At 42.1% G+C, this 22,819-nt stretch overlaps 1 protein-coding gene across 2 annotated transcripts in view; it reads left to right on the forward strand.

Annotated features, from left to right (window-relative positions):
* Positions 1-22,819, forward strand: part of LOC128541351 (glutamate receptor ionotropic, delta-1-like) — a 299,238-nt gene that overhangs the window by 177,861 nt on the left and 98,558 nt on the right. For both annotated transcript variants that reach the window (XM_053511727.1, XM_053511728.1), the window contains exon 4: positions 4,712-4,917. In XM_053511727.1, coding sequence (XP_053367702.1) covers positions 4,712-4,917 — 206 coding nt within the window. The remainder of the gene's footprint in view (positions 1-4,711; positions 4,918-22,819) is intronic.

A 22,819-nucleotide genomic window follows, 5' to 3' on the forward strand; every position in this document is an offset into this window, starting at 1 on the left:
TCGTCCGTTAGCGGTACACCAGTGCTCCAACGGTTCGACGATACACCTGGGGGGCAGCAGCAAGCTAACAAAGGGCACCGGCACAATGACCACCAGGTTCCACCCTGACCACACCCACAACCACGTCAAATGGCGAAAGAGAGCCAGAATAGCGCCCCCCTTCACCACCCTGGGGCAAGTGCTGAAGACAAAATAGGAAAAAAATGCACTTACACTGCTGTTGTTAAGCTTCTGAGCTTGCTTCATAAAGCAGTAAAATTGAAGGCAGTAAACCTTATTTGTTTATTTTGTGTGCTTTAATTATTTTTTTTACATGTGCATGTGTTACTGTTACAGTGAAGCCTTGGATTACGAACATATTCACAGTAGTTCCGAAAGCGGGCTCGTATTTTAAAACACACACGTAAATCAAAGAAAATTTTCCCTTTAGAAGTAATGGAAGCTCAAATAATTAGTTCCACAGCCCAAAACATAAAAACATAAAAATAATTTATATAAAATATCAAGAAAAATAAAACAAATTAATCTGCACTTTACCTTTAAAAAAAGTAAAAAATAAATTCTAAAAAAGCATTAGATAACTGTTTCCGTTTATGCGCACACACATTAACAGGAGGACTGTTTTATCGGGAAAATTAACAACAAACATTGCTAATAACACTCGAGTAACGCATACTAACAGAATCACTGCTCTGAAATAAAAATAAAACAAATTAACCTGCACTTTACTTTTAAAAAAAAATCGCGACAGAGCACTGTTTCTGTTAGTGTGTGTGTGTGTGTGTGTGTGTGTGTGTGTGTTTGTGTGTGTGTAAAGGCGAGAGGAGGAGGGGTGTGTGTGTGATGGGGCACGGTGTCCAATGACCAATACGCACACACATAATAGCATGCTGACACACACACACAGAAAAAATGGATCTTTAACCTCTCCAATAGGATTCTTTTGCTGTACACGCGCGCACACGTGTTATAATAAACAGTACACGCGCGCTGTACACACACACATACAGACACAAAATAAAATATGATATATATAATAAATAATATATAATATAATAGAAAGAAAAACCGTTGGCTCAGGTTTGATCGCGTGACACCCAGCATCAAAACAAGAAGCGCATGCATGATACATGATACTCGGTACTCATAAACCAAGACTTGCTTGTTTTCCAGGTCAAAATTTATTTAAAATCTTTGCTCGTCTTGCGGAACACTCGCAAACCGCAATCCAAGGTACTGTATTTATTACATAAGGACAGAGCTGGATGAAAAATACACTTACACTGCAAATACACAAGCCTGTGTAAAAATGAGAGGGTTAAAAATATTATACAGTATATATATATATATAGAGAGAGAGATGATCTGCTGTGGCGAGCCCTAATGTAAGCATATATTATTATTATTATTATTATTACTATAAAATCTTCTGCCATGTCACAGGATCCTGCTGCACGTCTCTCAGCTTTCTAGAAAAAAAGCAAAACAAGAAGATCAACAACAAAACAAATGCTTTTCACGTCTGTATTTGCGTGTGTTTCAAACACATAATCTTTCTGCTCATTCAGAATAATATATTCATGTTCAGCTGCATGTACACTTATTTATGAAATATGAAGATGATGGAAGAAAAGAGCCTCCGGCATTCAGGGCCACAGCGTCCCCAAAGGAGCCACACAGCCCCTCCCCCTCCTCCTCCTCCTCCTCCTCCTTCACCCCATCCCCTCCACTCCTCTTTTCCTGCTCTGGCCCGCAGCCCTTTTCTTTCACCAGTGCAGAGTTTAGCATGCTGTGTGGCTGCCAGGAGATCCACAGCATTCTGCCCCTGGCAAGGAACGACAGGAAGCGTCCTCCTCGTCAGTGCGCTTTTCATGCGAACTCTTCTATAAAGTTGAAGATCTGAATGGAGGCGAGGAGGCGAGCGGGGTCGGCCCTCTGGATCTGCATCCTCTCACACCGCGCAGCAAAAAAGACGAGCGCGAGAGAGAGAGAGAGAGAGAGAGAGGAGATAACGTGGAAAGTGTTGGGTGTTGAATATACAGAAGTGTATTTTAGTGAAGACGCCAGAGACAGGATCGAAGTCTCTGGTGAGGTTATAAAAGCGTAAAACTAAAACTAAAAAAAGGGAGCTGAAGAGAAGCACTTTTACAGAGTAACATCAGACGGAGAATCATCGCAGGGTCGCGAGATCATCAGCCCGTGGAGACGAACGCCACGGGGAAGGCCTCGCGTGGGGGCTTTAAAACGCCCTGATAACCTCCTCGCTCATTTCCCTTCTCAGGGCTAAGTTTTATTTGTTTACAGTGAACTCCTTTTACACTCCAAACTATCGAAAATATCTCTCTCTCACACACACACACACACAGTTATCACACACTTATCTCAGATAAAGCTCAGACTTCATCCTGTGACCTTAAAACAGTTTTTCCAGCATCGAGAAATAATTACGAATATTTTATCAACCAATTAGTTTGATTATTTAACAAAAAATCCTTTTTTGAACTATGTGAAATGATTTCTTTAAGCATTTCACTCTACTCACAATACTACAAAACTTTAATTAGGCTGCTTTGTTAAATAAAACCCAACTATGTAGAATATCGTGTTTAATTTTAGACAGCAAATCTGTGGACTCTGATTGGTCAGAAGGTGTTGATTAATTCTCCATAACAACAGCTCTGACAGTAGTGAGATCATAAACAAAATGTCTTTATTCCTGATGGTCTATTCATGTCATTACAGAATATTGATGTAAAGGTGTGGAAGGAGTCTCCAGTGTCAGTGCTTTGTACAGAGATAAGGGGTACGCCTTACGTGTTCTGACATCTTCAGGACAGGACTGAGGTTTGCATTTGCTCCTGCGTGCCGTGCAGTAAGCTGTGTTTGTTGGACTTCAGTTCCCAGAATTCCTTGGTCCTAGTTTGTAGTCACTTCCTGTTTTGCGTTCTGCTCAGGTCGTTGTTCTGTTGCGTGTCGTGTTTCTGTTATTTAGGTCTCATGCGGTGAGATGTCCTGGCTCTGAGTTACAGTACGATGATAAATGTGACGAAGACCTACAGAAAACCTGTGTGTGTGTGTGTGTGTCTGTGTGTGTGTCTGTGTGTGTTATCAGGTTATAGGTGCACAGACTTATCTGTACAAATATTTTTAACACAAATAATAATAATAATAATAATAATAATAATAATGATAATGCAGAAGTCAGGGAGTGTACAGTAGGTAGTGTGTTCATGATGTGTGTGATGATGAGACGAGAGGGAACAGGGTGGGTTGTCTGGATAGATAGAGGGATATGAATGTGTAACTCACCTGCTTCCTCTAACCCCTGCATATCCGGCACCTGGTTATAGACAGTGTGTGTGTGTGTGTGTGTGTGTGTGTGTGTGTGTGTGTGTGTGCGTACATATGCACAGAAGAAGAGAGGAACAGCCTGGAACAGAAGCTGTGAAGTGAAGAATCAGCGCTTTACTTTTCCTCACTAATCCCCCGGTTTCCCCCTCGCCGCGGCCTCCAGCTGGATTGATCCCGTTTGATGGGATTTGCTCCTCCGTTCCTCTTTGATTATCTCTTGTTATGATCTCTTCCCCTAAGTACCTCAGTTGTGTTTCACTGGGCCCAGGCCAGCTGTTGGTAAAACCAATGAGCTGAATGCTGAACGTTCCCTCCGCTGCTGCTGCTGCTGCGGGCGCCGAGACTAACACCATGAGCGCTCGTCACAACCAGCGCTCCGTCTGCAAAAAAAATAAAAAAATAAAACATGCTTCATTTTCTTTTTTTTCCTTTCTGATTCAGAGAGCAGCAGGTCATCAGCATACTAACAAAGACGTTTGCATAATTTTACATAATCTGCATTTAGGATTCAATGCATCCATTTTAATGCGTTTTGGGGATTTAATCCATGCAAATCGCAGCCCGGTGTATAAAAAGAGTAACTATTACATTAATTATCTTCTATCCAGGTGATGAAATAATTATCTTTAGGAGGCCTCCTGGCGTTAGTGTCATATGCAACTTGTACGGCAGATGCACCACACAAACATATCAGAAAAGCCCTGCAATGGGAAATGTTCAGTGAAGGAGTCTCCAGTGTTAGAGCTTCAGCTTGTCATGTGACACAGCAGCATAAACTGACACCGGAGACTCCTTCCATACTGTAAATGCAAAATATGAATTATTACATAAAACCACATCGATCACCACGATCGGTTTCTGATCAGCGGTGCGTATGGCAGTGTGGATAAACTGTTACTATGGAAACCATAACATCAGAGCTGCTGTTATAAGGGAATTAATCACCAACACCTTTTGTCCAATCGGAATTGATAATGAAACACATACACACACACAGCAGTTGGTCTTCAGCTTTCACTATATTCTCTTTTTTCCCCCAGACAGGGGTGACACTAAGCAGAAGGGAGATAGAGAAGGAAAAGATTCAGCAGACAGCAACACCTTTTTCTTACAAGATGTCTGTCATGGCAAATAGACAGGAGCAGAGGCCCGGGAAGCAGTAATTGAAGAGCCCTTAAACCTCTCACTGTGTGTGCTTTCAACTAGAAATACATCACTCCTGATTATAATTCACCCTCTTCTGGAGTTTTGTGTGAGAACTTGTGCCTTAGCTAGGAGCCAGTGCTGTGAGAACACATGAGTTGTTGGGAAAGCATTTAGAGTATCATTTACAAACACTTCTGTGCTTGGCTTCTTACAGATATCCGTGGACTGCAGGGGTTTTTGGACCAGACGGCCAGACAGGGTCTGGACGTGGCTCTGCAGAGGGTGGACAGGAACATCAGCAGCGTCTTCTCCAACCTGTTCAGCAGCATGCGCACGGAGGAGCTGAACCGCTACCGGGACACGCTGAGACGAGCCATTCTGCTGCTGAGTCCTCGAGGAGCGCAGGTCTTCATCCATCAGGTGTGTGTGTGTGTGTGTGTGTGTGTGTGTGTGCGCGTGTGTGTGTTCATCACACTGAATAAACAGCATAGGTACTTAAAAGACAGCACCATCTCCGCACTGTTTACGCTCATTCCCATCGCTCACACTGCGTTCAGCCTTATTTGTATCCCAGAGGTGAGATGAGAATAAAACACAGGACTCACAAGGGCACGCTCTGTCCTCTGGGTGACGGCGGGAACTGAGATTATAAATGTTTACAGGTGTACAAGAGTACAGAGTGTGTTTACAGGATGAACAGAATGTAAATAAGAGTCCTGGGAGAAGCAGCAGGAAGCTGCCTCCACCACAACGCCTCATGAATATTAGCGAGAGACCCCGTAGACCCGTAAAGCCGAGGTCTCTCTGCTGGTTCTCCGGCGTTCTCCTCACTACTGCGCAGGGAGCGGGACCTCTCAGTGCCGCACGTCACGTCACACCTTAGAAAGCTTGTAACAGGTTACGTTTGACCCGTGCCCCAGCGCTGTTCTGGGATCGGCCGGAGACGGTTCTGCTCGTGGCTCTGCGCCAGCTCCTTCTGACAGGATGAGAAAGTGCCGGTCTCATGCATATGGAAATGACTCGGCTTCAGCTGCTTCTATTTTTAGAATAGATCGTTTTAAAAAATGAAATACTTCACAGGTTGCTGGAGTTTCTTCTGAGACTGGTAATTACTTGGTGTTCCTCCTCACACAGCAGATCAACTGGGAAAGGTCAAGCTCCAGTATGCTGCCCAGTCCAGGGGTTTGTTACTCATATGGACTAACCAGTAGGTTAATGATGATTATCCCATTCTCAGATGTTTCGGGTGAAAGCTGAGGAGTTCTGACCTCACACCAGACGTAACAGGGAATATTCATCTCTGATTAGCAGCTTGAGTTATATGATGAGTTTCTCATCCTAGAGAACCCAGACAAACTACGTATATCACGCAAAGATCTAAGAAATAAAATACAGACACTAAGAGAGAGTACTGTACACCACCGAGGCCTAAGGAGGCGTTTTGAGAAGTGATAGGGGGAGCGGGGGGGTCAGTGCTGGTCCTGGTTCCGGTTCTGTTGGTTCTCTTGGTCATGTGGACGTGCTACACAGAAAAACAAAACACCCCCCCCCCCTCCCCCCTTTCTGAGCTGACTGTTGTACGTCTGCTGTCAGCCGTGACAGGACAGGCTGTCCTCCTGATGAGGTCTGTGGCTTGGAAGGAGATGTCTCAGCGGGTTTGCTATTAATGTGCCACCATATTTTACTGGCTGCTGACGTTCCTGTCCCTTTGAAGCCCACTTCCCACTGTCCACGAGGAGTTAGATGCATTTTAGGATATAAAGCACAGATCGACTGGAGTGTTTCTGCAACTCTGGTAGATTTAATACCAGTCTGTGGGCAGTGTGTCCCAGCAATAATGATGTTATTACCAGAAAAGGATGCTGTCAGATATTGTTTAGCTGTTCTCACGTTCCTTGTCTGAGAGATGACGGATACCAAACTCCAAATACACATTGTAAAATCTTGACCTTTTCGCTTTTTGCTACAGTTAATCCATATATACAGGTGTAGATCCGGAGCAGTCAACTTAAAGGTCTAGATGTCCAGCCACATAAACATTGTTTTTTTTTTTTAATGATCCAGATTAATGATTAATGAATAAATAGTCAAACCTCCCACTCAATCTCACTTGTCTTCTATAGAACTTATCTTGTACAGGGCTGCGGCAGGGATCTCTTGTACAGGGATCTCATACACTATGGGAAATTTGGAAATGCCTTTGGACTGTGGCAGGAAACCTGAGCACCTGGAGGAACCCTGCCAAGCACACAACCCATGTTAACCATCAGCCAATAGTCAAGCAAGTTACCTTTTTACCCCCAATGTTTATTAATTAAATGATGAAAATATTTGGAATAATTTAAATTATTGGAAAATTGGAAAATATATTGCTTTATCCCTCAACACAGATGAGACATAATTCATTCTTAAATGTTTTGCTTATTTTTTTTATATAACTTATGAATCCCAGAATTCACGAATTCTGCAAATGTTCTATCTATCTATCTATCTATCTATCTATCTATCTATCTATCTATCTATCTATCTATCTATCCATCCATCCATCCATCCATCCATCCATCCATCCATCCATGAAATCAAGACCCAAGTAGTAAATAATTAAATTCCATTTTATTTATCTAGCACTTTTCTCATTGTTCCAATTCAGCTTTGCAATATGAAGAAATTATAGCAATAAATTAGAACGGATACAGAACAGAAGAAAGGATAGATTACCACCACCTGTTTGTCCCTCAACTTCCATTTTCCCAGAAATGTGGATGGAGTAGACGTGGAATGGTCATGTGATCAGCACTGTATACTTGTCCTGCTATGAAAAGACAATGTCCATGTGTATTTCTGCTTCCTGGAGGATGATTCTGAATGATGTCAGTATGACTTTACCTAAATCAAGCTGACTGCAGGAAGTGAACGAGCATGAATGAACGAACGTTAATTGACCCAGATTGAGCCATCTCTACCACTTGGTTGAGGTTCAGTATGCCAGGCGGCCTTTACACAGTATTGACTTGTAGTTTATGGCATGAAATGAAGTCAATCCACTGCTCAAATACATCCGTGCTGTTACACATCCTCTAAAATATTTCATGCAGGTTTTTCTGATTCTCAATATATGACCATTAAGTGACATTTTAACTATGCGAGGGTTTCTGTAAAAACACAACAGAACAAAACATGAATTGTTATTATTATTTCCCCCCAAAATGAAACTACCTCCTCAGTGAGGGTGTTAAAGCATGGATCAGAGAGCTGTAGTGCTGGAGAAACACTGACGCGTGCACTGAAGGTTTCTTCTGACAAAACAGAGATGAAACCAAATGCTGGTTGAGTCTTGCGAAACATTTGAAACTAATTATTTACTAAAGATTAAACGATAATAAACTAGTTATTATTTATTCAGCACAGACTCCATGGTCTCTGCGCGCAGGTTATGTCTTTCTGCAACTTTTTTGGTTGAACTTTTGCTGTAATGAATGTACGAGTTTATTTGGAGTTTATTTCAGCTTTCCATGACCTTTATACACATCTCAGGCAGCACTTTTTGTTTTTTGGATCATTTTTTCTTTGGTGAAACCAAACGAATCAGAAAGAATGAATTTCACTGTGATTCGGACTCAACACTTGGACTGATAGGTGTAAAGAATCGATATGACATGCAGTAAATAAGGGCGGGGTGATGTTCGAGGTCATGGTGCTACAGTATCTCACTGCTCCAGGGTTCTCAGTTCGATCCTGAGCTCAGGTTCTTGTCAGTGTGTGAAGTTTTTCGGCTTTGCTTTATAAAAAAGGAAACGATCCTAAATTGCACAAGCTGTAGATGTGATGAAGAACCGCTGCTTCTCCTCTCTCCTGTGTCAGATTATGGATAAGGACATTTCTCTGAAAAATGGAGCCTAGAGCTCTGCCAGTTACAATTAGATCTTCTCAAAAGACATGACTCACAGACTAATCTGATCCTGAACGTCCCTCATAAAGTGCCAGAGAAACACAGGTGGTGTATTACCCCTGTGTCCCGCTGGGTCTTCCACTTCAGGAGAGAATGTGGATAATCTTTTTCAGGCCACTCTCCTGAGGATCTGTGTTACGCTCCTGCAGTGTTCAGTGTGAGAGGCAGAGAGCGAGCGATTCTTATTCTCCTGCCACGTGGAACCCGATGACCGCGTTGTTTGCGGTCACACCTGAAGCCACGCGTCTTTGAGAGCCAACGTCTTCATGGAGCACCGTTGTTTTCCCGCCACTCGCTGAGCGATCTGAAAAGGGAGCGAGCAGGTGGACAAGGATGCACAAATGAGTCATGTACCAGACGGATGGCGTGATTTGTGGCACATCTGCGAGCGCCCGTCGAGCCTTTCATCGCCCCCTGGAGAGAGCGTTAAAATCCGGGAGGGAGATTGAGGGAAGGACGATGGGGAACAGACAGAAACCTGGACATCATGTCTTGCATGCGTGGGCAACTTTTCAGTCAGAATGTCATCATCTGTTTCACTATCTCTCACTCTCTCACTCTCTCACTCCCCATCTCCATCTCCATCTCTTATCACGTCCGAATCAGGGTTATGGTGAAGAGCCTCACGGTCCAGCTCTCAGCGTCTTTCTGAAGTTCTCATCAGCATTCCAAAAAGATTTCTCAGGATGTTTTCATGAGGTTGTGTTTTATTTACCCCCATCACCGGCGATTACTCTTCCCCGCAGTGCGCTCGTCTATTTCTATCCTCCAGGCTGCAGAATGGGTTTCGGGCTTTTAATAATAAGCTGGCATTGAAATATTAATAACGTCTGCTGCCTGGGCTCAAAGCGAGACACAAACTTTTAAAAACAGGGCATCTTTGGTGTATCTTTGAATTCAGATCTTGACAGCAGAGTTCATTTCTCGTACAACGTGGTGACACCATGATAACAGAGGTGTTTTATTCTTCCTCCTCCTGACCACAGAGTGAGACTTTACTCAAAACTTCCCCATAAATTACTTAAAAATACTTTTATCGTGTCTACAAACCTGCTGTCTGGTTTATCCAAAAGCCTCAGAGATCTTCTGATTTTTTACATTTTTGCGATGGAATTAAAGTAAGTTTCTACGGCAAGTCATCCTTAAACTTATTAGGCTGAACGCAGGAGTTACTTACCATCACATGCTGCGATAAAGATTAGCTCGCTACACCACCAACACTTTGTCATAAACATGTCTGGAGATAAACAGAGTGTACACACACACACACACACACACACACACACACACACGGTTTATACAGAAAGCTGGAGATACGGGTCAGCCTGGCTGGGAGGGAAACCATTAAAGATGGGAAACTCGATTCAGTTAGGTATCGCAGTGCAGTTAATGCATCGCCACATAGAGGTGGTAAAATGTTGCTATTCCTCTATAATCCTGAAGGTGGCGTGCTCTAAACTATTCACCCAGCACAGGCTCCTGAGGAGAAAGTTACTTGCTAAGTTTATTTTGGATGAAAAATTTAACCAGGACATTTATAACATCGTGATGCTAAAAGAATCACAATATCAATTAAATCAGCACCTGATCATCGTGATCATATTGTATCGGGTCGCCTCTGGTGATTCCCCTTACAGGAACCCATACCCATACAGGGATCGGGTATCAGGAGCCCAAAACCTGATCCATTACGGGTGATTGTTTTATTAATTAAAGCCTGGAAAGTACAAACTCACAGTATGTGTTCATAATTATATTCTCAATGTAAAGACTTACAGGACAGTTTGTTTACTTGTTTGTTTATTTTTTTAACCCATCACACATTTAATCTCTAGAGTATCATCAGGACTAGCCTGAGATCATTTCACAGCTGCTTTTTAAACTAAATCTGTTAAATCTGCAGATGTAGGCTTCAAGGTGTGACGTTAAACACGGTCTGACGGTTTCACCGCACTGATCGATGCGCCGTACACACCTGGTGTGTGAGGTGTCTGGAACTGGGAGTTTTCCCAGAAGGCCATGCAGATTCCCTCTTCCCTAGGCCCATCTGATGTTTATCGTCACATTGTCTTTACAGCCCTGAGATGAAGAGGGACGAACAGACAAGAGGTTTTTTTTTAGATATAAATAAAGATTAAGTGTGGTTTGAAGATTCCCGGCTCCGACCTGCTGCAGGGATTAAGAGCGACTTGTTTTGGCGTCGGTGAGAGGGAACGCTCGTCTTTCTCTCGGCTCGGCGCTCGCTGCTGATCCATCAGCCTGTCGGACGTGTTGGTGTGTCTGCAATTTTGTGGCAAATATTTGAGCACTGGGGAGGCCCATTTATCTCTATTTACAGTCACTGATTCCGCCGTCCTCCAGAGGAGTGTGCGCTTCTTCTCTGCTCTACGCCTTTTTCTTTTCCTCCAAAAAACCCTCCTCTCGCTGACATCTCAGACGGGGGCGCGGGGTCTCTTTTCATCTTTTCCCAAGTGCGTGTGTGTGTGTGTGTCAGTGCTGCACTCTCTAGAGGAGATGGACGAGAAGATAATGGGATATCAGGCGACTGTGGAGAAGACGGAGGGAAGGACACTCTGGGAAACTTTCTCTTGAGAACGAAGCACAAACAAAAAAGTTACTGTCTAGACACTCCTCAAGTGTGTGTTTGTGCGCGCACGTGTGTGTCTTTACTTATCAGCAGTGTGTAAGATGCGATGTATCCTACTTTAAGTGGAAGATATAACTTTAGGTTCCAGACTCGCTGACTCAGCGTCATTGCTAAACCCGCTGAAGATTCATAATGTGCTGCTGTGACAGACGGCTGTGGAAGCTCCGCCCATCTGATCAAAATTCTTCTAGAATATTCAAATCCAGTTTCCAAAAGCATGCATTTAAAATTATTTAAGATAATTAGAAATAAATAGATTTTTCATTTTACGTTAAACAGAATTTAATCAGAAATACTGATTTATCTTTAACAATTTCGAACCTTAGCTCAGCTACGTCACGAGTCAGACGGTTTGGAGACAATCGACGATTTCAAGCTAGATTTCTTTTTTTTTTTTTTACAGAGAAAATGTGAAAGAGAATAAAGCTCCAGCCTCAGGACTGATGAGACGTGTTGGAGTCAGAGCAGAAGGCTGTAATTGGAGAGTCGAGTGTCTACCCAGTGGACTTCCTGTTCACTAGAACGGCATTAACACTCAGAGCCGTAACACTTCCTCTCCTCTCCCTGGTTGGGGTTTTATGGACTTGAACCTGTCTGATTAGCTTAGCATAACGCCGGCCCACTGCGTACTCCCCTGATGGTGCTTTTGTCTTCTATCGAAATGAGCTTATTCACTCGTTCTTTCTTTCACCTGGGCCTCAGGTGCTGATGGGCCGCCAGCTCAGATTGCCTGCTGTTGCATCATGCCGTTTCCAAACAGGAGCACGTTAGTGATCTCAGGTGTTCAGAGCATCCAGCTTTATTTAGACGTAAGCGAGAGGGAAATCTTCACATCTCCTCTGAGCAGACAATCAACTGTCTTCATAATCGATTATTTTCAATGTGAATTCTTCTCCTTCTTTTGCCTTAACCATCTCACTTGGATTTTTGATCTTCATCTACAGTAATTCAGTATCATCATCATCATCATCATCATCATCAGATCAGCTTACAGTGTTCTCTGTTCTGTACACCATGATCTTTACAGTTTTCTGGGATTCTCAAGGGCCAGAAAATAAAAGTGCTCATTACAGTGAGAGGCTTATTGAAGGGCCGAAGCCTGAACCTTATTAACAGATAAACAAAAAGTGTCGAAAAATTATATATTTGTCTTGGAACACATAAAGATGGGGTTTTTTCGGTCTGTTTGCTTGTGCACACATCATGTTAAAACTACTGAAGGAATTTTAACAGGGTTTACACACGTGTATTAGACTGAGCTCTGAGTAACATATAGGCTTTGTTTCATCACAATCGGCCGACGGAACGAGAAGAAATTTTTATTTAAAATGCCCTTATGTCATAAAAAAATCATTAGTTCATCTCTGAATTCAACATGGGCACATGTAGCATCTCTCTCTATATATATATATTTTTTTTTCCCCATTACTGCACAGTAAAATTGTGCAATTCTTTCATCGCCTAGCCCAGTATAGCAGGGTCAGCCATGATACAGCGACACCCTGAAGCATACACAGTGGAGTTAGGGGCTCTCTCAAGGGCAAAACAACAGCAACCAGACAGAGCCAACCACCAACCTTCCCTTTACTATCTCAGTGCCCTAACCCTCTGATCTAACTCTATAGTCAAGTGCATGAGGTTGTGAGACAACAGAGCTTTGGGAACTGAGTCCAGGCTCAAGATGTTTTGTGTATTTTATGTATTTGATTTTGATTTAATACAATTCGGACTGAAATAGAACTTAAGAACCTCCAAGTTTGTAAAATGTACTGTAAGGTGGGAAAGACTTAAAGCTTGACTCAGTGGTGCTTTCATCTGGTCCCGACTCGACAATGCTGCTCTAATACCTAAATGAAGCTTTATTATGAGATTTATATGCTTTTTACCTTCATTTCTTCTAACAATAATCACCAATAACTGGCTCTAAAAGCAGATCAGGAACAAGCAAACATAAAGACAGAGAGAATTTAAATATCTACTCTACACTGTTGTTGGTTAGCTGGTATGTATTCTAATGAAAGTTTTTATAATATAAAAAATTAAGATTTAAGAAGCACTCACATGTGATCATCTAGACGTCCTTGCATTGTTGTTTACCGCCGCATGTCTTTCTCGCTGCAGTACATCTGCACACAGCGTGAATTTAACATTTAAACACTAGCAGTTAAATACTAGGTTTTTGAATTCATGCAGTATGCAAATTTACACATGTTTAATTAGATGATATCTTATTTGCATAAGTAATTGTAGGTTTAAGTCTCGGTGCTCTCTGGGTAGAGTGTGTTTAGGTGATGTTGCTAGCCGCTCTCTCAGGATGACAGGAGCAGAGTGCGTTAGCGTGAATCAGCGTTAGCATATTAAACACTGAATCCATGTTTTTAACAGCAACAACTAAACCACTGATTAATAAAAAAATGCAAATTTTGTTAAAAGATTATGTTTAGTGATGTCTCTCTTCCCAATAAACAGACTATTAGCATGCTAATCCACTGGCGTGAACTAATGTGCATTGTTAGCATGATTGCTACGATTATACAATAAACTCACCACTCTGAAGCTTCTCACCTCTCACAGCTGAGTTTTTATTTTCTTGTCATATCGTGACACTCAGGCCAGTTGTGGATCTTACTCGTGTCAGATAGTAATTATTAATCAGCAATAATATACTGTATCTTGTTTGAATATTAATGAGCGGTGGGGGGGGGGGGGGTAGTTTCAGTAAATACAGACTGTAATCTCTGCAGCAATGCAGATTTAAGTTACAAAGTTAAAAAAGGATCTTAATTTGTTTAAAGAAACCTCATATGATACCGTTTACAGTGGCTGTAACCTTCTATCGCTTCCTGTTTAACATGAAAACCAAAGTGTTATCAACAGCTCCATCGTTCCTTACTGAAAAACAAAGGAATTTTATTTTATTTTATTCCTTATTATAGGAATCTTATCTGTTTGCATTTAATATTGGCAGAATGTTCTTTAAATTTATAAGTATTGAAACAAGGATAAATTTTTTGGCCTCTGTACACAACCACATTTGCATTGACACGGGTTTGGAGCTCATGTTGAGATAAACAGCTAGAAAATGCAGTTATGACCGCACTCAGGACCACCGCAGCCATGCAACTGCTGCTCAGCCATTTGTTCCATTATTTATGAGCCACCCCAAATGTGTTGTGTGTATGGCTGTACTTGGCTGTAATTCCTGAATAGTTAATGTCACACTTTTGTCAACCCCTTCGAACTAAAGCTAAGAGACTTGACTTTGCTCATATCTTGATTGTTTCAGATTCTTTGTGGTGGTGTAGATACCGTAGGCCAAATTATGAACCTTGGCCTATGAACACTCTGTAAGAGAAGAAAGTTCTGATACAAAGCAACAGCAAAGAAGCATTAACTTCTGATACTTAAACTAACAGATTTACTTCTGATTCTAACAATGCACAGACATTGAAGACTTATTTCATACTGTATAAACATTTCATATAGAACCTTATAGGAAGCGTCTCTATTTTAAGTGCATATATTTGGAATGTTTGCCGTGCACATCCCTATGAAGTGACTGTTACTATAGAAACAATAACAAAGCATATTAAATTCATGTTTGGCCTTTCATAGCTTTTGGAACATCATGGACACTGTTTCTTGCTGCACTTTCAGAGCTAACCTTTAAAGCATCATTAGCACTCTCCTATAACTCAAAAGATGTAATGAAATGAAAACACGCAAGGCAGCTGTACTCGACGCCTTTCTATATAAAACACCACGTCTCCTGAAAGCTGATTGGAACAAAGGAATGTGTGAAAAATGTCATGTTGTGAAGCCGATACCTCCCAAGACTAATTATGATAATAACACAAACCTGCTGAATTCTCTTTGTGACACACGCCTATACGCTCAGATACAGTGCGCAGACTCGTATGACACACTGACAGAATTAGTCCTTATCTCTTCTATTTAATGTTATTCACTTCACTGTGCCTTAAAACTCATCATAAACCCGTCACACTGCTCTCCGCACTGTGTCACACCAAACGTCACACTCTTCCATCAACTGCCATAATTAACAGCTCGTTAACACCAGCACATGAATGAGCACAACACACCCTAGCTTAAAATCATTTCCTCCAGACCTGTAAAGGACAATGGAAATCCAAAGCTGCATCAAGCTACTGTAAAGCAGAACACTAGGGTTTGAGATGTTCATCCTGACTGCCAGGAGTGTAGAATGCTATATTTCTGGATTAAAGGAGTGCAGCAGACTTACTGTGTGTTGGTGTGATGGGACGGGCTACAACGTTCAGGAGGAGACTCTGTAAGGACCTACTGTAGCACGTACTGTAGTCATATGCCTTGCAAAGAGTCTTAATAATTAATAAACCTATTAGCTCCTGCATGGTGGAAACTCCACCTTAGAGTCTCCTGCTCAGAAAGTTCTCAGCGAAGCTCTCCTCAATGCCTGAGCTCAAAGTATGACATCGAGTCAAAACTCAATAAAAAGTCAACAGGGATTTTCTTTGAGTGGAGGTGAAGAGAAAATGCGGCCATGATTCCTGGTCTACTGAACGTTCCTGGACACCTAATCCTCCTGGCCCGGGTGGCTGTGTGAGGGATTTGTATGAGTAGTAGCTTCTTCTTATATCACGATGAGAAATCAATGAAAGGTAATAAACAACTAAACTACTCTTTATGCGTCTCTTTTGCAGCATCATGATCTCCCTGTGAAACACCACATGCTCCTTTAACAGCAAAACTGTGACTGTCATCTAATTTAATTGTCTAATAAAAGCCAATATGGCTGCACATTAGCAGCAGCTGGCTGCCCTGTAAAGCACCATCGCATCAGGCGGTGGGCCGAAACGCAAAAGTTTGAGATGTGATGGAGAGAATCTCCTCCAGTGCCCTCGTGCCACTACTGCTAAAGCTCCAGATACAGGAGGATTAAGAGCGACGCACTCAACCTGTCTGTCTGTGGACCGTCGGGTGGAGCTCCAAAATCCTTTAAGCCTTTGTATTTCTTTATTGCATAATTACCTTCTTACCTTCTTAATAAAACGATCGGCATCAAGCTCTGGAGTGTGGCTCTGAAAAGTCTAACCGAGAGGGAAAACATCAGATTATCAGACCAGACCAGACTAGACCAGAGTCCTCATGGAAACACGTCAGAGTGAGACACAAGACACCATGGGTGTGGCAAAACCGTCATCTGGGTTTTCAGAATTAAACGCTGTCTAATAGATCAGGTGTGAAAGTGACTTTATGTAAAGTACATTTACAGCCGAGGCCCCTTCTACAGAATTACATTCTCAATAGTGTGAAATTGAGCAGCGACTCGAGATCAGGTAGTGGCAGTTCTCAAGGAGGCATTAAAGTCCCGTCCGTATGACGAAATGGGCAATGGTGGCTCAGATGTTGGGCTACAAATCTGGTGGTCTCATGTTCAAACCCCAGCACCGCCACTGTTGAGCCCTTGAGCAAGGCCCTTAACACTCAGAAGCACAACGCGATAAAAAAAAGTAAGGACGTCTGTCTAATGCTTTAAATGTGATTGTGTTGATTGGCCCCCAGTAGCCGAGTCTCAGAGATAAAATGGTTCTTTTGTTTCTCCCTGAACATCAGAGTAAACAAACCCTTCCCAAGTGCGTGTAGATATTATAGAAATCACCTGAGCATGAGGAACACAGGGCTGCGCTTATTACAGTATATTACCAAATAATAACAGCAACGCCTCCAATACTTTGTGTACTAGAACGCTCACTTTCTCCGAATCTCCAGAGCGCTTCACACTCCTGCTAACAACTTCTACAGATAAAAGTCATCTGCAATCCTCAACACATGGCATGTTTGGTTCCCTCACCCTGAGTCATTCAGTTGGTTTAACACACTACGTGATTGTGGTGCAGAAACACACTGGAAAAGTTCAGTGATTTAAGGACATGGTGTGTTCCACCCGACCCTCCTCAATCTGATCCACATCTAAACAAGCCGGAGTGATTTCGCTTGAAAGCTCCAGCGCCTCCCTCCTGTCTGATTGTGGATCAGGTCACAATCTTCATGCCATTTCATGCTTCTGCGGGATTCATCACTGGCACCTCCCCTTCCTCCTCCTCCTCCTCCTCCTCCTCAGGGACACACTACTGAGATCAGGGATAATTAAGCATTTCCAAGCGGGTTTTCCAGGTGGAATGGATTTAACATACAGAGCGAGTTCTCCGCATGGTGATTAGAAAAGAAAAAGAGATTCCCATCAAGGCGTTTGTAGAATGTAAATCACAGCCACTTTGTCACTGATTACAGGAACGTGCATGTCATTAGCACACTCGATTCCGGGAAGCACCAGAATAAAACAGCCATGTTTACTCTTTAAACGTGTAGCGATCCATAATTCCACCTTCCGTCTTCCACCTCTGTGGTGTCTATTTCCCCAAGACTCGCTCTAATGCACTACTCAGCAGCTTTACCATCTGTGTTAGCCGTTTCAGGATCAAAGTTATAAACCAAGCACACCTTTCGAATTGCAGTTTATAGTTATAAGTTATGAGCGAGGTTTTGGTATTAGCCAGTTCTTCCTGATTGAGAACCTTCATCAGGAAGATGTGAGTCATGGACAGTATTTCACGTTCCCTTCACACGTTTGGGGGGCGGCTGGATGAATACTTTTGCACAGCACTAGAGTTTAAACACTAAACCAGTAGCTGATGTTCCCCCTGTGGGTGTGAGAGCGGTTTCCTAGAGTGGTTACCTGCTACAGTTTCATCTGAGCGGCCAAAAGTTCAGCGAAGAAAAAAAAAATAAATAAAGTGACGCATGAAAACCTATTTTCATTTTCCTGTTTGCAAAAAATAAATCTTCGCTGCTAAGAAACCTGGATCAGAACTGCAGCGTCGGCCTGACAGGCAGTGAGGGGAGAGGATTCAACTTCACCTTAAAGATTCAACTTCACCTTAAAGATTCAACTTCACCTTAAAGAGCTTCTTCAAACAGCGCGGCTGACTTTAACACTTTCTCTAACACGTTCTAACTTTTACAACTTGACCCTGTATGTAGTACAGTGCAAACACACACACACACTCACACGCACACACACACACACATTCCAGTTAGTGAGAAGCCATTCTCCAGTCAGAGAACGGCTGACAGATTATAGCAGCTATAAACACACACTCTCTCTCTCATTAAGGTAGTAAAACAAAAACAATCGCAGCTTGTAATGTTTTTGAGAAACTGTAAATGAGTCTGTTGCTATGGCAACGATGACATTATGTAATATAAGCTGCTATTTGGTGGCTGTGCAAAGAGCACTGTGAAGTAATACGAATGTTTTAATTAGCGCTCGTGAATACTGAAGGTGTGCATTAGGCTCAAGCATGAGCTAGACATAATTAGTGTGTGTGTGTGTGTGTGTGTGTCTTATTATTCTTATAAATTGGATCTCTGTTTCATTTAAACTCAGCTTTATGTAACACAATTGTTTTTAACACAACAGCTTTATATAACACCCGACTCGACACACCCGACTCTGGCCACCCGGCAATGCACCTCACAATGTACTATAGCAGCTGTTAGAGCGAAAGTGTTTAAATATGTTTCAGATATACAGTAATTTTGCAGAAGTGTGGAAGGTAAATGAGCAGAAGAGAACTCCAGATCAGTATTTGGTGTGACCACCCTCTGCCTGTAAAACCAGACTTGGCATCAGTTCTTCTCGGTACACTTGCACACAGTTGTTGTAGAAATTTGGCAAGTTCTGAACATCTTGAAGAACCAACTTTAGATCTTCTGTGGATGTAGGCTGCCTCGAATCCTTCCAGACTGGATGATGTTGAGATCAGGGATCTGTGGGGGCCAAACCATCACTTTCAGGACTCCTTAATCTTCTCTTCATTGAAAATAGTTCCTACTGACAATAGCTGTGTGTTTGGGCTTTATGTCCTGCTGTAGAATAATTTCGACACCTAAATTTGTTTATCTATCAGCACAGAGGACACCAGTAATTCTGACCAAATCTTGCAAACTTTGCAAGGAACCTTCCCCATGTTTCACTGTGTCCTTCAGGTGCTCCTTACAGTACCACATCCAGCCCTTCAGTACACATCCTTTCCTCCTGCTACAGTTAAATATTTGACATTTTGGCTCATCGGTCAAGAGCACCTGCTGCTTCCAGTTCCTGTGTTTTCATCTTTAGGGTTTAGCCCTAAATTTGAGTCGCTAAGCCTTGTTTCCATGTTAGAGGTTTGGCTTTTGGGCTGCAGTTCTTCGTGGGTGTCCCTGGGTCCCTCTGGGTTTCCTTCAATGCTTTGAAGACAGCATTTTCATCTTCCAATGTCAAAGAGAGGTAAGCATGAAATGTCTTTCATCTGCAAGTTTCCTTGGCCGACTGCTGAGTCTGCGGTTCTCAACATCACACGTTACTTTGTGCTTCTTCAGAATAGCTTGAACAGCACGTCCTGAACCCCTAGTCTGCTCTGAAATGGTTGCCTGGGAGAGCCCTTGCTGATGCAGTATGACTACCTGAGCTCAGTCCTGCCATGGTGACGTGAACCTGTCTTCCACAACCTCACCTTAGTAGCAGATTTAGTCTGTTCCTCACCCAGGTTTAAACCTCATACACACCTGTTTCTGTTTCACTTAATGACTGATTGGTAATCCTAATGCTCGGTATAACTGCTGTCTCTGAACGTACACAATCCCTGACTGTGTGAAGGTGTAACAATGAAACCCAAAGGCGAGTGACATCACATATCAATTAAATTTTTCTTCTGTTTGGTCACTTTTCCCATTTCGTAAATTGATAAAAATAACCAATTAAAATATATATTTTGGAAGCATTTTTACTTTACAGCATTTTTTTCTCACCTCCACTAAAACTTTTCCACAGTACCGTATTTATTTTAGATTTCAGGATAATGTGTGTAATGAAAATCATTAAAATAATTAAAAGTTAAACTCCATTTAAAATAATTATTTAACATGGAATTTGACAGAACATGTTTTTTTTTTTTCTAACAATGCTGCATTCTGCTTTTAACCATAAAATTATCAAAAACACAAAATGTGGCTAATGAGCGTGCGTGCTAATGGCTAATGGCATGAGGGCATTCAGGGCATTGAAAAGATTAATAATTTATTTCCAGTCTATAATTTTAGAGAGGAGAGTTGTACTCAGAGCCATTGTGTGAAGTTCCCATCAGCCCTCACTCTCAGCGCAGGACGAGCTGTTTTTCCATAAAATGGAAGTCCGCTAGCGTTTCTCATTGCCTTTGAATAGACGCATTGTTTTTAACGGTAGTCATTAACGCTAAGAGCGCTTTAGCACCTGCTAATAAGATGTCATTCACTGATCTATTGGAAACATAACTGAACCTAGAGCTGTGCACAGAGGTTACACTCCTAACCCCCTATTTTTTAAATTCAGTCCTGCATCAGGTCCCGAGTGTAATGATAGCGTTTCTACACATCACTCGCTCACACTCCAGGGGAAAGAAGACTTTTATTCCAGCCAATAACAAAAGCTTATCAACGTCCACAGAGGCAGATAAGAGGTAGTAAATTATTCAGTTAAGATATCTGTGCTTCTTAAAAACAAAGTGCGCTGGAACTTTAATTTAGAGGAAAAAAAACACACAAAAAAACTTTCTTCTTCCGTAGCGTCCCTGGACTAGCAAGCTAATTCTCTGACCTTGAGTGACCTTTTTTTTTTTTTTTTACAATTCTGGTGCAGAAATCTTTTAGCTGTGTCCAGGACACAAACCCAAACACAAAAAAAGACAGTTAACTGTCAGGTGCTGTAGGTCGACCCCAGGCGTTTATTCCACTGAAAGTTGCAGCTCTACATTCCGGACCCGATCTATTGATGGAAAACATCCTGACAGCTGAACCGCAGGAAGTTCAGGAGGAATGACTTTAAATCATCAGCTTCATCCACATCAGTCTCTGTCTAATCACCCGGGTGGAAGTCCTCCGTCTGTGGCGTTTAAACACGAGCCTTATCGTCAGCTCTTCACTCCAGTGGTCTCACACCAGCATCGGGGAGGAACTCACCTCTGATCCTTTCTCCTCTCTTCTCCTCTCCTCTCTTCTCCTCTCCTCTCCTCTCTTCTCCTCTCTTCTCCTCTCTTCTCCTCTCCTCTCTTCTCCTCTCCTCTCCTCTCTTCTCCTCTCCTCTCCTCTCTTCTCTTCTCCTCTCTTCTCCTCTCTTCTCCTCTCCTCTCTTCTCTTCTCCTCTCCTCTCTTCTCTTCTCCTCTCTTCTCCTCTCCTCTCTTCTCTTCTCCTCTCCTCTCTTCTCCTCTCTTCTCTTCTCCTCTCCTCTCTTCTCCTCTCTTCTCCTCTCTTCTCCTCTCCTCTCTTCTCTTCTTCTCTCCTCTCCTCTCCTCTCCTCTCTTCTCTTCTCCTCTCTTCTCTTCTCCTCTCTTCTCCTCTCTTCTCCTCTCCTCTCTTCTCTTCTCCTCTCTTCTTCTCTGATTCTTTCTCCTCTCCTCTCTTCTCCTCTCTTCTCTTATCCTCTTCTCTCTTTTCTTCTCATTTAACCAGTTATAAACTCTGTGGTCTGTACTGTAGTGTTTAAGCTCTTCTTTGTTTAGATGACGGTGTGACGAAGCAGGAGTCTGGCCTAAAGGCCCAATGAATAAGTGACATTTTTTACTAATGCATTTTTTGCTTAATAGTTTTTAATCTATTTAATCCTTTCTAAATGAAAAAAACCTGAAAATCTCCCACCTAATCGTCAAAGTCACTTTAGACAGATACAACTGAGAAATGAATACAGAATTGCTCAACACAATCACACCTAATAAAGACATCAGGTTTGCTGCTTGACTGCTTTCCAGTGATTCTGGATTATTTAGTGTTGCTCGATGTCACGGTCACTATAACGATTTGTGTTTTCTTGCCACCTTTTTACTTTCGCAGCGCTCGCACATGTTTCTAAGTGCAATGAGGGCGAGAGGCTCCCGAGGTTCTTTTTAGCGCTGTGCAAGAAGAGAGGATGTCACGCCAGAGCGACCTCTGTCAGCCCGAAATCTTATGACTTACTGCGTCTCACCTCAGTGTAGGGCATAGGGTGTAGTGTGTAGGATGTGACGTGAAGGGTGTAGGGTGTGGGGCATAGGGCATGAGATTTAGGGTGTGAAAAAAAATGACAAAAATCATCCCCTCTGTTAGACCAGCACCCCCCTCCCCACCACCCCCCTCAGATCATTAATGCTGTGTATTATTAAAACATTGTCATGAAAATTGAAAATGAAACATTAAAACTCTACGTATGATCTTCTAAAGACTATAAATAATAGTGATTAGCCAATCAGACCTCAGTGTTGTAACGCGCTTCTTACGATTCTTACGATTTGATGATTTGTGTGTGTGTGTGTGTGTGTGTGTGTGTGTGAGAGGGAGAGAGAGAGAGAGAGAGAGACTGGTGTGTACGTAGTTATACAAAACTACAATACTATTAAATTAAATTATTTAATTACTAATGTTTATGTATAATTTTATTCTACTCTTAAGTGTATATTTAGTTAAAAAATCTTTCTTAAAAATTTAGATATTTTGGAAATATTTTGTAAGGTTATTTAAAGCCCCCAACACACACACACACACACACACACAAAATCAATTAATTAATCAATAAATAATTAAATAAATGAATAAATAAATTCTTGACAACACCATCCCTATTGATTATTTTTCACTATTCGATCACACGCTTAATCTCACTAACAGTTACATCTAA

The sequence above is a fragment of the Clarias gariepinus genome, chromosome 14 (assembly GCF_024256425.1).
Source record: "Clarias gariepinus isolate MV-2021 ecotype Netherlands chromosome 14, CGAR_prim_01v2, whole genome shotgun sequence".
Taxonomy (NCBI): domain Eukaryota; kingdom Metazoa; phylum Chordata; class Actinopteri; order Siluriformes; family Clariidae; genus Clarias; species Clarias gariepinus.